The sequence below is a fragment of the Sander lucioperca genome, chromosome 9 (genome assembly GCF_008315115.2).
Source record: "Sander lucioperca isolate FBNREF2018 chromosome 9, SLUC_FBN_1.2, whole genome shotgun sequence".
Classification (NCBI taxonomy): domain Eukaryota; kingdom Metazoa; phylum Chordata; class Actinopteri; order Perciformes; family Percidae; genus Sander; species Sander lucioperca.
The window spans coordinates 165903-182482 of record NC_050181.1 but is presented as its reverse complement, the minus strand read 5'-3'; the positions used below and the strand labels follow the sequence as shown (position 1 = coordinate 182482).

At 39.2% G+C, this 16580-nt stretch overlaps 2 protein-coding genes across 2 annotated transcripts in view; both read right to left on the bottom strand.

The window, feature by feature from the left end:
- LOC116042040 overlaps positions 1 to 16540 on the bottom strand; it is a 54787-nt gene extending 38247 nt beyond the window's left edge. The window contains exons 1-37 of the mRNA XM_036004782.1: positions 16348 to 16540; positions 15612 to 15819; positions 15378 to 15521; positions 15090 to 15246; positions 14967 to 14994; positions 14773 to 14881; positions 14524 to 14616; positions 14372 to 14435; positions 14186 to 14284; positions 13977 to 14080; positions 13745 to 13883; positions 13081 to 13199; positions 12846 to 12995; positions 12570 to 12740; positions 12176 to 12485; positions 11720 to 11799; positions 11374 to 11579; positions 10828 to 10951; positions 10368 to 10504; positions 10018 to 10273; positions 9678 to 9920; positions 9312 to 9488; positions 9055 to 9200; positions 8876 to 8966; positions 8344 to 8784; positions 7554 to 7680; positions 7362 to 7480; positions 7085 to 7281; positions 6663 to 6846; positions 6414 to 6579; positions 6207 to 6331; positions 5802 to 6110; positions 5395 to 5598; positions 5007 to 5303; positions 4795 to 4899; positions 4595 to 4690; positions 4365 to 4492 (exon numbers count right to left, since the gene is read on the bottom strand). Of these exons, the coding sequence (XP_035860675.1) occupies positions 4365 to 4492; positions 4595 to 4690; positions 4795 to 4899; positions 5007 to 5303; positions 5395 to 5598; positions 5802 to 6110; positions 6207 to 6331; positions 6414 to 6579; positions 6663 to 6846; positions 7085 to 7281; positions 7362 to 7480; positions 7554 to 7680; positions 8344 to 8784; positions 8876 to 8966; positions 9055 to 9200; positions 9312 to 9488; positions 9678 to 9920; positions 10018 to 10273; positions 10368 to 10504; positions 10828 to 10951; positions 11374 to 11579; positions 11720 to 11799; positions 12176 to 12485; positions 12570 to 12740; positions 12846 to 12995; positions 13081 to 13199; positions 13745 to 13883; positions 13977 to 14080; positions 14186 to 14284; positions 14372 to 14435; positions 14524 to 14616; positions 14773 to 14881; positions 14967 to 14994; positions 15090 to 15246; positions 15378 to 15521; positions 15612 to 15812 (5846 nt within the window). The 5' untranslated portion in view covers positions 15813 to 15819; positions 16348 to 16540. The remainder of the gene's footprint in view (positions 1 to 4364; positions 4493 to 4594; positions 4691 to 4794; positions 4900 to 5006; positions 5304 to 5394; positions 5599 to 5801; positions 6111 to 6206; positions 6332 to 6413; positions 6580 to 6662; positions 6847 to 7084; positions 7282 to 7361; positions 7481 to 7553; positions 7681 to 8343; positions 8785 to 8875; positions 8967 to 9054; positions 9201 to 9311; positions 9489 to 9677; positions 9921 to 10017; positions 10274 to 10367; positions 10505 to 10827; positions 10952 to 11373; positions 11580 to 11719; positions 11800 to 12175; positions 12486 to 12569; positions 12741 to 12845; positions 12996 to 13080; positions 13200 to 13744; positions 13884 to 13976; positions 14081 to 14185; positions 14285 to 14371; positions 14436 to 14523; positions 14617 to 14772; positions 14882 to 14966; positions 14995 to 15089; positions 15247 to 15377; positions 15522 to 15611; positions 15820 to 16347) is intronic.
- On the bottom strand, positions 3909 to 7695 carry LOC118495781 (myosin-7-like). The gene is made up of 13 exons (XM_036004884.1): positions 7554 to 7695; positions 7362 to 7480; positions 7085 to 7281; positions 6663 to 6846; positions 6414 to 6579; positions 6207 to 6331; positions 5802 to 6110; positions 5395 to 5598; positions 5007 to 5303; positions 4795 to 4899; positions 4595 to 4690; positions 4358 to 4492; positions 3909 to 4026 (listed from the first exon to the last, which is right to left on the bottom strand). Exons 1-13 carry the CDS (start codon positions 7663 to 7665, stop codon positions 4009 to 4011), a joined length of 2067 nt encoding a protein of 688 aa, XP_035860777.1. The 5' UTR covers positions 7666 to 7695; the 3' UTR covers positions 3909 to 4008.
- Positions 16541 to 16580: the final 40 nt, after the last annotated feature.

Genomic DNA, 16580 nt, shown 5'->3' with positions numbered 1-16580 from the left:
CTTGTCAAAAAAGACTGTCCACTACTGTTCTGTAGGCATCCATATAGCTCATGTTACCCAGATCCTCCTCTGATAATTCCAAACACACCACTTTTGCTAAAGAGCTACTGCAAACTCAAAATGCAATGTGCCCTGTACAGTGGACAATTCTACCAAGAAAAACTGTTATGAGTTAGTGATTTGCCTAATAGTGAACTATTCAAGTTAATTGTCATAATATTCTTTTGCTGGTTTGTGGGCCCATGTTTAATGTGTATTTTTTTCTCAGTTGTACCAGCAAGCAAGACTCTACATAACTGTTCTGCCTTTAGTCAGCTTTTTCAGTGAGGGATTGAGGCTGTCTGTTCTCCTTATCACATTGTCACTTGTGAGGCTTCTTTATTCATTTCACTTTTTTACAATCCAGTTCAAATCCAGAAACCTTGATAAACATTCAATAATAGCTTTTAATTTAGGGAAATCCTATATTTGTGTTTATTTTGAATTGGCATGTTGCAAAAAAACAGTTGGAATACTTACAAAAGAAAAGGTAAAATGATAACACCTTACAAATTATTTACCAGCTGTGTAGTATTATCAGTATAAAAATAGCATGATAGATGTCAGCAATGTGTGAGGGTTAATTGTTACCTTCTTAACCAAACTTAAATAGAATGCGTGCACACTGCTGATCATGATGCCAAGTGACTTTCGCAACATCAGATAAATGAGGTTGGAAAAGTCCAGTATATTCACTTGGCTAATGATAACAGATGTAGTAAGTGAAAATTGAGTTTATATACGAGAAAATAGTTTGAAGCCACAAAACATTATCCACAAATCTTCTTTTTTAAGACTCATATAATGAAAGCAGCCTGAGTGAACATGGTATTACATTGTCTTCACTTAGGGACTGTTCGTTATTTATTTAAGGGGCCACCGGAGGAGTTTTGGGACCTTTAGGCTAAAAAGACTTGACCCTCCCCTCACCAGTAATAATTTTTCTATGACCCTCCAAAATAGTTTAAAAAAGAGGCATGACCCTCCCCTTATGTGCTAGTTTGCACTTAGCAAAGATGTACAGATACCATTTGATTTTTACAGCCATGACGTACAGGAGTTAACTAGGGCTGAACGATTTTTGAAAATAATCTAATTGCAATTTTTTTCCCAAATATTGCGATTCGATATTCGATTATTTTTTTAAGCTCTTTGTCTTCTGTATTATTCAACAAAGAATAATAATATAATAATTTATAGTATGAACACACAATTACACACTAGACAGTTAAATAAGTAAAAATATAGTATATATCTATATACACACGCGTGCACACACACACACACACACGTGTATTTTTTTACAGTGCACAGAGAGGAGCTGCCTCCAGCCCCTCCCCCTCGTGAAGTTGCGTGCTGCTGTGTGCACTTGTTCAGAGAGGCTATCGTTGCGTTAGCTAGTTGCTGGTGTTCTTGCCATGGGATTAACTGTACTAATAAAACCGTTGAAACACCGCGGCCACGCTGCTGTGAAAGCTCCCCGAACGTCATTTATCAGTCTGATTGTTACCCCTCTCAGTGGCAGCTCCTCCACTCATATCTTTATAACGGAGCTAACCGGAGCTAACCGCTAATCAGAGCTAATCGTTGCTAACCGAGCCTTGAGTTCTGAGTGCCTGTATCCATTAACTGCAAGTATAGACTCAAGCCCAAATAAAACCCTTCATTTTATTAAAATGGCTGTAAAAGTTTTAAACTACAACTCAGAGTTGTCTGAATGACAGAAATCAGCTCAAGGTACGGTGTAGCGTTAGCGTGCTAGTTGATGCTTTCTCTGCGGAGTGCAGACTGATTTGCTCTCGCGAGTCATGTGACCAAATCGCAGCCTTTGCGATTAGGAAATCGAGTTTTAACATATCGCGATATTATCGCAAATGCAATTAATCGTTCAGCCCTAGAGTTAACCTCTGCATTCTCATCTTACACATCCCACTCCTCTGTTATGGTGTGGTGGCCATTTCAGTAGATTTACTCACTAACATTGTTGTGGAAACACAATAAGCATGGAAACTAAATGCACACTTCCTGCATTACTGCATTACTTCAAATACTAAGTTCCTCCTCTAGTAAACTAGTATTCATATGAAATAAAACAATAAAACATTGAGACCATTCAGCAAAGGACACTGGGAAATAACAAATTCAACACTGGTTGCTATGGACTCGTCACTAGGCTTCCTCAGTCATTTGAGTCATTTAGCACCTAGGTAAAGCTGCCAAAGCTGAACATTATATTCCAAAACATATATGTTTATTTTTAAAGCAGATTTTAAATTACATTGTAACAATTTAACTATTCGCCCTTATGAAATCCAATCGCGACACGGCTGTCTTGGAACGCAATAGACAGACAGTGGTGGAATGCCCCGACACTTAAATTCAACTAAAATGTAACAGAGAACAAACAGTGTTGGACCTACAGTCTGTTGAGATGCCTCTCCAAATGCAGAAACGAAGCGCAGTCACACCATAAAACGTTAAGACACATTGAGAAAAAAGATCCGTATTTTGCCGTAATCTAATGACACGAAAAAAAAAAAGTAATCCACAGCGATCAGTAGAGCCACAAAAAGGGTCACGGTGTATCCAGCAAGGCCTATACGAGCTTCACATTCACCAGCCAGCCAAAACAGGTGAACGAGGCCTCTCCACTCCGCCGTTTAAACAAAGTGGCATACATGGCATTTAGGAAACCTTTATTGCAAGGTTGGCATGGCAAGATGTCCAGACTAGTGCAACAGTAATTTTCTTTTTTTGCGTCCTGCTGCTCCCATCATCAGCCAGGTAATATTTTTTTTACTAAAGCAGTATATGAAATCTGATGTATTATCTACCACCATTTAGTTGTTTTGTGTTATTTAAGATATTTATAAAATATCTGGTCATGCCAGATGTAATTATTCCACTAATTTTTTAAACAATGCAATGACCCATTTCAGCCACCAGGGGAGCAGTGCTCCCCCTGCCCCCAAGCAAACTCATGGGTCAGACCTATCTGGTAGCGAAGGAGGGCCGAGACTGAGAGCTACATGGAAAAATATGCACCAAACAAGCCACTTTGAAATGTTGCTGTTTTCATGAATACAAAAGTTGGGTGACCCCCACCCCCTAGACTAAAAAATGTTGGGTGACCCTCCCCTCAACAAAGAATAAAAAGACATGACCCTCCCCTATTTTCCTCCGGTGGTCCATTCCATAAATACCGAACGGTTCCTTAGACAATTTAATTTAAAGGTAGCATAAGTTGTAGTCAGTAATCTCTGACACACATTAAATTGCTTTCTTAGAGGACCAAACATGATGTATTTGGAAATAAATAAGAATAATTACATGAATTCATGAATTAAATGTATACATGTAGATGCCCTTTTTAGTTTTCAGTATCAGGATACATTTTCCTTCTGCAGAATTTTTTTTTTGAAGGGACAGTCTAAAGATAGATATGAGTAAAACCTTTACAGGTTTCCCAGTTTGTTTTGGGGTCTTTTTAGCCAACTACAATTTTTATCCAATGAAATTACAACAGATGAGATTTACTTTTTTGTTTGTTTTATACATAATATTTAACACACACATATACTTAGAATAATTTAATTGATTGGGTATTCGCTATTCACTTAGGAGTCATAGGTCTGTCCATTTTTCCGACCCACCTAGATGAGTATAAGTGGCATAACCATATTTTTCATTTAATTATTGTTTGATTGTTATAATACTTTACTAACCATTTACTATAATTATACATTTATTTCTAAAAGTAATTTCATTTAAATGTATTGTTTTAATTCACTTATCTTGAAATAAGTCAAGATTAGTTCCCTATAATCATGAACCACAAGAGCCTTTGTCAATGAGAAGTCAAGAAACTGTTTTAGATGCATATTACATTTATTAAACACAACACATGCTTAGGGAGACACCAGGCAACAGGTGCCTCAGAAACAGTCATTTTTGAGGAAACTTCACTCTTCACTCGTCAAGTCCTCTCTGAAACAAAAGAAAGCAAAATTATTATTGTTATTATGATTAAATAGTATTATTTCAATCCTTGTCATAACAGATTGAATCAGTATCCCCAAATGATTCACACTTTAGGCCCCTCAGAGGAGTATTCTAAATGTAGTACTAGTCAACGCCCTGCTGGGAGACCACTGACACATCAGTGAAAGACCAGCACCTCATTGTTATACATTATATGAACAAGATGGTTGTCACTGAAAGGTCACAATTGTTTTTGTGAGGGAAAGCAAAAAGTATCAATTTCCCATTTTTACATGTATATACAATTATGTACGATATGTGACCTATTAATACTGACTTTTGACCCCACATCTCGGGTCTTGGCACGTAGCTTGTTGACCTGAGACTCAGCGATGTCAGCTCTCTCTTCAGCTTCATCAAACTCATGTTGAAGCTTACGAAACTTGGTAAGATAACTGTTGCTCTGTTCCTCCTGTAGAACATACACCATATATGTTACTTATTTTATCTTATCAGACAAAGCTTACATGTACTGTTATGTACAAGTATTGCATTTAAATTTCACTGTACTTACAGCATCTTCAGAAGCCTTCTTATAGGATTTCACCTTAAGCTGCAGCTTGTCCACCAAATCTTGAAGACGAGCTAGATTTTTACGGTCTTCTTCTGTCTAAATTGTGCAAAAACATCATTAATATAAAAATGTATGTATATTTTAATTCCAAAAGTAAATGTTCATAGCATGAATAGACTTTGGTCCAGATTGATAGTTACCTGATAGGTAAGCTCCTTGATACGTCTTTCATACTTTTTTACTCCCTTTACAGCATCACTGGCCTTTTTCTGTTCACTTTCCACCTCATTTTCAAGTTCCCTGACCTGCAGGATGTTGTCAAAAAAGTCAGCCACCTCTGTAGTGTACATAGATCAGTAATTTATTTGACATATTTAAATGATGCATGAGCCAAAGAGCCAAGTTAACTCACCCTGGCCTCAAGCTTCTGCACCTGCTTCTTGCCTCCCTTCATGGCGATCTGTTCAGCTTCATCCAGACGGTGTTGCAGGTCTTTGATGGTTTGCTCCATGTTCTTCTTCATACGCTCCAGGTGAGCACTGGTGTCCTGCTCTTTCTTTAGCTCCTCTGCCATCATGGCAGCATCAGTAATGGCCTTCTTGGCCTTCTCTTCAACATTTCTGCACTCCTGCACAGCATCTTCTACTTCTGCCTGAAGCTGGGATGTATCAGCCTCCAGCTTCTTCTTGTGATTTATCAGGCTGGTGTTCTATTTTTACAGAAATATTCAAATTTGCCTTGTGAAAACAGTGTATATTAAACAAACATGCTAGAACATATTGACAATCACTGCATCTCACCTGTGAGTGCAGTAGCTGCACCCTTTCACTAACATCCAGCAGCTCTTGCTCAGCAAGTTTGCGACCTCTCTCAGTTTGCTCCAGAGCAGACCTGAGCTCCTCCACTTCGGCCTGAAGCAGGTTGTTGCGTCTCTCAACTATGGCATTGTTTTCCTTTAGATCATCATTGGCTCGAAGAGCATCATCAAGCTGGAGCTGAAGGTCCTGGAAATGCAGGAAATTTATTGTGAAGCAAGTTGAATAAAGTGATACTGCAACGCAATATGTCCAGGTGTTCATTGGCTCGAAGAGTGTCATCAAGTTCAAGTTGAGCATCCTTGAAGATCAAAACCCAAAGAATTTCAATTCTGAGTTGTTTCCCGAAAAACAATACGATAATAGTTTTATTTTTTTCACTTCATTCATACCTTTAAATGTGCATGAACAGATTTAAGTTGTTTCTGTGCCTCAGCTGCCTGCCTGTTGGCCTGGCTTAGCTGGATCTCCATCTCATTGAGGTCTCCCTCCATCTTCTTCTTCAAACGGAGAGCCTCGTTCCTGCTGCGAGTCTCAGCATCAAGAGAGCTCTGAAGAGTATCCACAATTCGCTGCTGATTTCTCTTTGCTTGCTCCATCTCTTCATCTTTCTCGGCCAACTTGCGATCAAGATCAGCCTTAATCTGGTTGAACTCAAGCTGGGCTCTTAGACTCTTCCCTTCCTCATGTTCCAGTGAGGCCTATTTTTAAATAAAGAATGAAAATGAAATACATGACTAGTTATACCAAGTACCAAAATAAATGTCATGAAGTCCACCGTTCAACATTCAAGATACCTCTGCTTCCTCCAGGGCTGTGTGTATCTCAGACTTCTCTTGTTCTAACTGTTTTCGAATCTTCTCAAGCTCATGGATACTCTTTCCACTCTCCCCAATTTGCTCAGTGAGGTCAGATATTTCCTCTGAGAAACAAAATATCACATTATTAATGGTTTGGTCATAATAAAAATCTACAATAGAGGTATAAGCTGGTTTGACCCATACCCTGTAGATTCTTATTCTCTCTCTTCATGGTCTCTAGATGTTCAAGAGATTCTTCATAGGAGTTCTTCAGTTTGAAGAGCTCAGTGCTCAGAGACCTGGCTTCCTTCTGAGAGCTCTCCAGCTCTGCTTGAGACTCTTCATACTTCTGCTTCCATTCTGCCAAGACCTGAAATATGTATGCTTAAAGTTCATTTTACTCTAGTTATTTATCTAAAAGAGCAAAAGTGCCATATGTATTTTAAATGCAACCTTATCAAAGTTTCTTTGCTTCTTGTCCAGAGCAGCAGCAGCAGCATTAGACCTCTCCACATCCACCATGAGATCTTCAATCTCATTCTGCAGCCTATGTTTGGTCTTCTCCAGAGATGAACATTTAGCATTCACTGCTTCCACAGCCTCCTCAGCATCCTGCAGACGCTGAGCCAGCTTTTTCCTTTAGAAATCAATCATTCAAATCATTTAATGTTCCTGCAGTTATGCTAGTTGGATAAATTCAAATTAATTTAACTAATATGACTGGCTGCTCGGTCATCCAACAGACAAACTTTTTGTTCGTCTTACATTTTAGTAGGAACATAACACAAACAAAAAGCTGATCTGCTAGACAAAGTAAAAATGGCTCTTTAGAAATTACATATCAAATCATGAATTTGGATCTCAAAATGTCTTACTTTGCCTCCTCCAGTTCCTCGGTTCTCTGGATGGCATCAGTTTCATATTTAGTTCTCCACTGAGCCACCTCAGAGTTGGCCTTGGACATGCCTCGCTGCAATTCAGCCTTGGCCTCCTGCTCCTCCTCATACTGCTCCCTGAGCAGGTCACAGTCATGACGAGCAGACTGCACTGCATGGGCTAATGCATTCTTGGCCTGTAATAAAATCACATCTTGTTGCATTTATATGTACCACCATCTGTACCAAGTTGTTACTGGTTACTGTTGATTGCTACCTTGACTTCCTCCTCTAGTTGTCTTTTAAGGTCTTCAATTTGTTGAGTGTAGGACTGTTTTCCTCTGGTTAGTTGGGACACCAGGGAATCCTTTTCCTCTAGCCGCCTTACAAGTTCACCTAATTTTGATAAAAGAATTAAATTAGTTCATAACATCCCAAACAAAACACACAGTTCAAATCAAATGTTTACCATTCTCAGTTTGAAGCTTTGCTTTCTGCATGGTGAAGTCATTGATAGTACGCTGTCCCTCTTCTGCCTTTGTTTTGTATTCGTTCATCTGGTCTTCCAGAGACCTGCACATCTTCTCCAAATTATTCTGAAAACAAAAAACATCAAGAGTGGCACATAACCTACTTCAAAATAAATGAAAGTTGTCTTAGGTTGCTTTCACACCTGAGCAGTTTGCTCTGTTTTACTGAATCCTGGAGCATTTTGTCGTATAGTCTGGTTTGTTTGTGTTGGTGTGAAAGCTCATTCAAACTCTGGTGCCAACCAAACAACCAAACTCTGGGCTACTTGAAAACGGGTCTCGGTTTGCTTCCAAGTGCACTTAATGTTCGGTGCACTTTAGTTGAGAATGCAATCTGATCCAAATACGGGAAAAAAAACGTGCATTTACTAGCCTGCAATTTAAACCTTGCCCACAATTTACAGACTAATATATGATTTAAGCAATGATAATTTTCAAATCCATAACCTATTATGATACATCGCTTGCCATCAGTGACAACACATCATCATCTCTCTCTTTCTCCCATCAGGGCCCACCCTGTTCTTCACTCGCTGTCTTGTCAGCTGCTCATATTGTTCGCCTTCTTCTAAAATATTTGAAACACTAAAGCAAAACAAGAAAGTCCAAGACAATATACACTTGGTGTTGCTCCATTATTTCTGAGATCAGGAAATGTCAGTCATTTTCAATGTTGCAACTTCACCCCTGAATTACACTGAGTCTACAGAACTATAGCTGTGAAAGTGCCCTTAGACTAACAATGAGCAGAAACATATATAATACATAAAAGTATTTTACCTTAGCCTTCGCAATATGTTCCATATTGGAAACCACATCGTCCAGCTCCAGTCTGAGCTCGCTCTTCTCCTTCTCCAGTTTCTGCTTGACTCTCTGCAGGTTGTCAATCTGCTCTCCCAGGTCAGCCACACTGTCAGCTTGTTTCTTCCTGAGTGTGGCAGCAGTGGCTTCATGCTGCAGAGTGGCCTCTTCAAGGTCTCTGCGGAGTTTCAGGAACTCAGCCTCCCTCTTCTTGTTCATCTCAATCTGAGCAGATGTTGCTCCACCAGCCTCCTCCAGCCTCTCACTGATCTCCTCCAGCTCTCTGGCCAAGTCTGCTCTCTGCTTCTCCACTTTGGCTCGGGCAGCTCGCTCTGCTTCAAGCTCTTCCTCCAGCTCTTCAATGCGGGCCTAGAACAAAATCAATTTTTTTTTTTTCTTTTAGCCAAATATCACATCACTTCACAAGTAAATTAACTCAGTTCTTCTAATTTAACATTACCTGTAACTCCTTCAATTTTTTCTGGAGCTGGGCACTCATTGCTTGTTCATCTTCAATTTTACCATTGAGTTGGCTGATTTCAAAATCTTTCCTGTGGATGAAAAAGTAAAATATGTACCAGCTGCCACATGCCGTAGTTTACATCTATTTGTGTTTTTTACAAGTGCATTTCATATTACTTTTTCAGTCTCTCTTCGAGTTGCTGCTTGTCATTTTCCAGGTCCATGATACTCTCTAGAGCTAACTTTAGGTCTCCCTCAAGCTTCCGTTTTACTCTCTCAAGGTCCATACGCACTTTCTTCTCTTGCTCAAGGGAGCCTTCGAGCTGCAGTGGGTGATAATTACAGCCTTTCAGTTTAATTTATTCACAATATTTAATTTTTTTAATAACATTTTTTTAAACATACCAACACACTCTTATTTACTATGTTCTTACATCATCCACTTGCTGCTCCAGCTTAGCCTTGGCCTTGGTCAGAGTGTTGACTTTGTCTTCTTCACTCTGCAGATCATCCATTGTTTGCTGATGAGCTTCCTGTAAGGCTTTCTTTTCTTTGGTCAACTTAGCTATGATTTCATCCAGAGCAGCCATCTCTTCGACCAGGTTCTTCACCTGTTGAAAGTAAAGTTAGAATTTTTAGTCAAACATCCTAGACCCATGGCATCAACGTTCTATGCCAATTTAAATTTAATAACCGAAGTAATAATTTAGATTTGACATTTGCCATTTTGTATCAAGAACAGTCAGATCAGCGATTGAACAGAAACATTGACTGTGAAGCAAATGTATGCTTTATAGTACCTTGTTCTCTGTGGCGTGCTTCTCTTTCTCCACTTTAGCCAGAGTTAACTCTAAGTCATCAATGTCTTTCTTCAGCTCAGAGCACTCATCCTCCAGCTTCCTCTTCTTAGCAGTCAGTTCAGAATTCATCTCCTCCTCATCCTCCAGTCTTTCTGTCAGCTCTTTGGCTTTTGCCTCCATCTGAATTTTGTTTTTGATCAGCCCCTCACATCTTTCTTCAGCATCACAAAGATTATCTTGCTCCTGTTATAATTTAAAGTCACAACATTATGCATTGGCAGACTTGGTTTGATTTTAATATTATTTGTAATGCTGACAGATTTTAACATTTTTAACATACAGATTGAACTTGGAGCTGCAGGTCATTCTTCTCTTGGAGAAGAGTGACCGTTTTTTCTTCAAGTTCCTTCCTGCGGGCCTCAGATTTTGCATAAGCCTCTTTTAGTTTGGCAAACTCTTCCTTCATATTGGCCATTTCCTTCTCAGTCTCTGCTGATCTCAAAAGAGGTTTAATCTTAAAGAACATCTTCATCCAGGGCCAATTCTTGACCCCCATAAAAGCACGGATGTTCCACTGGATCACAAGTAATGCATCCCTGTAGACATTGATTCATGAAGATATTGTAATGTTGTAATTTAGTAATTAGTTCCTGGATATTCAATTTATTTCAATTAATTTAGTGCATGTACCTGCGTTCTACAATCTTCTGGAATTCAATTCTTGCCAGAACTCCTCGTGACCTTGCCTGGATCCTAGTGATGATTAGAGATAAGCGGTCATCTCGCATCTCCTCCAGCAGACCAAGCAGTCCAGCTTTGAAGAACACCTGATTTTTGCAAACAGATGAGATCAGCAGTATCATACACAAGAGACACCCACGTTGAGGAAGTGTGTACTTTGAATACGATGGCTCATGCCCAGCTCAATATTGACAGATTTCTGTCTGTTATAACATAACATAGATAGTAATAATTGTGAATGAAAGCAGGTGTACTTGAACAAAATGATGCCCCACGGTTGTCTGTAGTTAAAGAATTGCAGTCAATAGAAAACCACAAAACATATAGTATCACAGTTCCTTATCACACTGAGATAGAAATGTATATGCTTTATACTATATGTGCCAAAATGTATTTCACCAATACTTACCTTGGTGTGCCCCAGTTTGTACTGGTTATGGTCTATATCCAAGGAGCCCAAAAGCTTCTCTGAAGCTTTTTTGTTATCGATGAACTGTCCTTCAGGGATAGCACTTGGGTTCAAAATGCGGTATCTTTGTAATAAAGATAAAAGATAATTTCAGTTTTATTGCATGTCATGTAAAATATCAACTCCCAAAATATTCCAAACTAAATAACTATCCCTGTTAGAGTGTCAATAGTAGAATGTATCATTGGGTGACAAATGAAAAGAAAAACGTTGAGTAGAGAAACATAACAAATGCAAACAGGCCATTAACATTTACTGAACAGATGATTAGTATCAAATTATGTGAATCATATGCTATGGCCTTCACAGTTACCAGATATCTCTCAAATTGAACACCTATTGGAGATTTGTGGAGCAAGATCTTAGACAGTGGTCTTCTCCACATCATCAAAATACTAAATGAGGAAATATGTTATGGTAGAATGGCGTCTATTCCTCTATCAGAGTGCCAAAAACTTGTCAGCCATCTGTATATGTGACAGACACCTCTGTTTGAAATCTCCATAGAGGATCCTGTTGGGGAAGCCCTTTCTGCAGATCCTGATGCCTTCCAGCACACCATTACAGCGCAGCTGGTGCATCACCAGAGGGTTCTCCATGGCCCCAGGAGTCTTGGTCTCATTGGGGATGATGCAGCGAACAAAGTGAGGGTGAGTACACCTCAAGTTGGTCATCAGCTTGTTCAGGTTCTCCTGAGGAGGTAATTTAACCCTGTGGTTAACACTCAGTTTAGGTTATTGTTGTGTTGCATATCTCTGTTATCAATGTAAAATTAAGTCTCAGTCATTGTTTTTCATATGAAATAGTCATTCAGACATTTATGTTTACTAACCCTGTGCAAGGCAGACACTGTTTGGAAGGATGCACCCTTCTTTTTGCTTCCTCCTCCTTTGCCCTTTCCACCTTCAGCTACTGTAATAAACCGGCAAATGCAGTACATTCAGGGGCAAATTCATCATAGGATTGTGCAGCTTTTGCAGCTGCTAAAGCTGAAGGTGTGTGTTTGAAAACACCAACAGCACTGACAGAATCCTATATACTGTTTTTTCTGTCATGTATTAAATTCCTTGCCTGAATCATACCCATGATATAGGCTTATGCAATGACAATAGGCTTATGCAGTGTGCAAAGATATCATCTCTCACTCAGTGATCAAAAACTAAATTAACAATACGATCAGTTTAATAACTAAGATGGGGCGATAGTTGTTGCAAGTGATGCGCAATTCAGTGTGCTATCAGCAGCTGCAATCCATTCTTTGTGAATTTGCCCCTCTGTTTATTCTTACCTGCATCTGATCCAGCATAATTTGCAAAGAGGATAGATAACAGCTTGAGATTAGACTTCTGGTAGAGTCCTACAACCGTTTCATTCAGAGGATCCTTGTTCTTCACCAGCCAGTTGTTGATATTATAATCAACAGTTCCAGCATAATGCATCAGGGCAAAATGGGCCTCTGGTCTCCCTTTGATAGCTCTGGGCTTCTGGAAGTTGGCAGATTTCCCCAAATGGTTGTCATAGAGCTTAGTTTTAAAGGTGGTATCAGAGGCTTTGGGGAACATGCACTCCTCTTCAAGGATGGACATGATACCCATGGGCTGAAGGGACAAAAATATGAGGGTTATGAACATTTTCAATCAATCTTTATGTATGGCTGGACATACAGTAGTCCATTTCCTCACCTTTTCAATCAGGTCAATGCAGGCCTGCAAGTCCATACCAAAATCTATGAAAGTCCATTCAATGCCCTCTTTCTTGTACTCTTCCTGCTCCAGCACAAACATGTGGTGGTTGAAAAACTGTTGCAGTTTTTCATTGGTGAAGTTGATGCACAGCTGCTCAAAGGTGTTGAACTGTAATGAAAAAGTCCACAGTATGACAGGCTTAATACTTATTCCTTAAACTACTACTACTAACTAGACTACTTCATATAGAGTATGTATTTTTTTCAAACTCACATCAAAGATCTCAAATCCAGCAATGTCCAGTACACCAATGAAATACTGGCGAGGCTGCTTGGTGTCCAGGGATTGATTAATTCTCACTACCATCCACAGAAACATCCTCTCATACACTGCTTTAGACAGTGCACTAACAGCATAGTTCACCTAAAAAGGAAATATACATAAAACACCTTAATAAAATTTCTGGACTTTATTTTGGAATTTAATAAATATATTCATATTCTCTTACCTGGGCGACATTTTGTCCCTTGGTGACCCACTCATTTCCTACTTTGACTCTTGGGTGACAGAGACCCTTGATGAGGTCAGCAGAGTTCAGGCCCATCAGATATGCAACTTTGTCAGCAACTGTTGAGGCATTTTGGTATTTGGATTAATTAATCAAGGTTTTCACTGCTTTTCAAGGTTTTTGTCATTCTTTTATCCCTGATTCATTTAGAATAGAAATGAATGCCTTTATTTTCATTGTACTGTATCATTAAAAACGTACAATGAAATTCAGATTGCTACTCCTACAGGATGCTGCTAGTGAAAGAAAAAAAAACACATTCTCTCCACACATTCATTCCACAAGATAATAAATAAATAGATAAAATAAAGTAGTTAAAAACTGCATTGAGAAATGGCACTTTTAAGAATATTGAACACTTGTCGTTTTTTGTCTGTGGGGAAAAGCTGTGTTTGATTCTGTTATTCTGGGTTTTGAGTGATCTGTAGCACTTCCCAGAGGGCAGCAAGTCAAATCATATGTAATATGTTTTGACCTTCTTCACGCAGTCACCATCTATAGATAGCAGGAGGGGGTCTGTGCTGCTCTTTCTGAAGTCAATGATGAGTTCTTTGGGGTTTTTAGCACCGTTTACTGTAGTTTGTTTCAAAAAAACATCTCTCACCTTCAGTGCCATCAGCCTCTGCCTGCTCTTCACGTTGCTTGGTCTTGAATTTCATATTTCCATGATGCATGATGGCACCAGTCAGCTTGTAAATGCCGTTCTTCTCTTCTTGAGTAAAGCCCAGCACATCAAAGGCTTCCTGAAAAAAATATAACATCAAAAATGCATTTCTGGCAGAGTAAAAGTTGATGTAAAATTTCATTTTGGACTGGGATTTGAAGATTCAGCTCACATCAGTGGCCATCAGCTCTTCAGAATCATTGATAGAGGCTACTGTTGTCTCTCCTTGGGAGATGAAGGCGTAGTCGTAAGGGTTGTTGGTGATAAGCAACATGTCTGAGGAGGAAATAAAAAAAATGTGCTGTAAATTATCTAACTGTATTAAGATTCAGTCATAACTCACTTTTGATGGAGATTTACAGCATTTTATCAGATTTATACCCAGAAGTTCCGGCTTTGCCTGAGACAAGATCTGGTAGAAAATGTGGTAGTCCCTCTCAGCTTTTAACTGATAGGTCACACGAGACTTTTCCAAAAGGTCTGTTCAAGAAAACAGTTGTTATTGTGCTACACTGATAAGTTGATAGGTAATACATTTAAATGTGTTACATAAACCATGTTACTTACAAGTTTCAATATCAGCAGAGGCCAGCTTTCCACGGTTGTCAAAATGAATGCGGATAAATTTACCCTAAGAGGAAGCGAGTCACTCATTTTAGTCCTGTTAATTCAATCACTTCAATTTAAAAATTACCATTTGCAACCACACAGACACTCACAAATCTAGAGGAGTTGTCATTCCTGATGGTCTTGGCATTCCCAAAGGCCTCCAGAGCAGGGTTAGCCTGGATGATTTGATCCTCCAGGGTACCCTGATTTTGTCAAATAAAGACACACCCTCAGGTTAAGTGCCAAGTAAAATTGCAAAATGTGTTTCAGCTATTAGAAATTATTTTTAATTGAAGTGTGATTGTGCTTTACAACTGATACTTTGTGAAATATTCAGAAGTATATTTTGTAGTACAGACCTTCTTTTCAGCAGCCAGATCTTTCTTCGCATTCGGGGCAGCAGCGATGCTGGCAAAGTACTGAATGACACGCTTGGTGTTGACAGTCTTTCCAGCACCGGATTCTCCACTGAGTTGAAGAGAGACAGAAGGTTTTAGACCAAGTCCTATGACCCTTAACTACTTAAGGGAGTTTTTTGAGCTGTGTGACTTACGTGATAAGGATTGACTGGTTTTCTCTGTCTGTCAGCAAGAGAGATTTTCAAAGTATTAGTAAAACATAAAATTACATCAACGTTGAATATTTAAAGAAAATGAGGCTAAAATAGAATATTTACCTGACAGCATGTACTGGTAGGCATTGTCAGAGATGGAGAAAATATGGGGAGGAGCTTCAGACCTCTTCTTTCCTCTATAGGCAACAACCACCTCTTGGTTGTAGACTGGCAGCCACTTGTAGGGGTTGACAGTCACACAGAAGAGCCCAGAGTAGGTCTGTTGTAGTAAGCGAAGGGCAACAGATAATAAAATAAGATAATGTGTTACCTTGTCATAACGACGTTGCTTATTAAACAATGCTTTATCAATGTGTAGGTGAGGTTTTATGTTACACTTTATTGTCTTACATAGATCATCCATGCTGCATAACGCTCTTTGAGGTTAAACAGCACAGCGGGCTCATGGAGGAAGGTGAACATCGCCATGTCTTCAATTTTATCAAACTTTGGCGGGTTTTGAGGGTGTACATCACACTCCTTCACTGTCACAGTCTGCAGAAAAAAAAATATTTCACAGTCACACTGACCAAAAATAACCAAATGGCTCTCTAGAAATATGTGAGTCAGCTAAATTGAATCTACCTTTCCAAATTCCGTTTCAGCGGTGACTTTGTCACCATCCCGACTGATGATGGAAGCTTTGACGAACTCAACCTCAGGGTCAGGAACAAAGCACTCCTTCTTCATGTCAAATATACGAGTCTGGGCCTCCAAACGCTCCTTGTCTGACTTTCTCAGAAAAGGAGCAGCCAGCCCAAACTCTCTCATGGCAGCGTCACCCATTTTCAACCTGTTACAGATTTTTAGATATTGTTATAAGATTAACATAAAGCAGCACTCAGAATTATTATAGAAGGTGTACAATAGTACACATTGTGTCACATTTCATGCTATACATTAGCCATCAGCATACCACATGTGCAATAATGACAAGGTAGATAGTTGTATTCCTTTAGTATGCAAATCACCTTGAGCTCTTAATCAATCAATTTAATTTCAACAGCTGTACAGAAACTAAATTTACTTTTAAGTCCTCACTGAAGTTGTGGGTATTGTAGTCATGATTCAAGATTTTTACTGATAGAATCAAAAGTGGCTCTTACTTAGGGCTGGTTGGAGTTTAAAGGAACCAGGGTCAGTTAGGGTCTTGCTATCCAAACCATATAACAAAGCAAAACATTTTGTTTCAACTACCATGCCACAACCATTGTTGACCACCAGCAAAGAACATGATATACGCGTGAAGTGTATTCCAAAAACCAAAATATTTTCTATTTAGGCTACCTTACCATACGACTCATATAAATGTTTTGCTTACCTTTGACTCTCAACCTTTAATCAAATGAAGTGACGAGCCCCGTAGTTGACAGCAGCACTCTCTCCATTAATAAAGGTTGTTTATCCACCAAATATGGGATGAATTTCTGGAGATAGGTTTCATATTTTAAAAAAAGCATTGTCCTAATTGGGCAGAATCTACTGCTGCTATTTGTTGCTTTCACCTTGTGACCAACAAGGCGAGGACAATACATGGCACAAAGAAAGGGGAGG

What these genes read in the sequence shown, in the direction of transcription:
- LOC118495781 (XM_036004884.1), bottom strand. Translation starts at nt 7,665, where the DNA reads ATGTGCAGGTCTCTGGAAGACCAGATGAACGAATACAAAACAAAGGCA. An exon ending in AGCAAAGAAACTTTGATAAG is followed by an intron (nt 6,580 to 6,662) that starts GTTGCATTTAAA and finishes TACATATTTCAG; the next exon opens with GTCTTGGCAGAATGGAAGCA. An exon ending in CTGTTCATGCACATTTAAAG is followed by an intron (nt 5,599 to 5,801) that starts GTATGAATGAAG and finishes CTGCATTTCCAG; the next exon opens with GACCTTCAGCTCCAGCTTGA.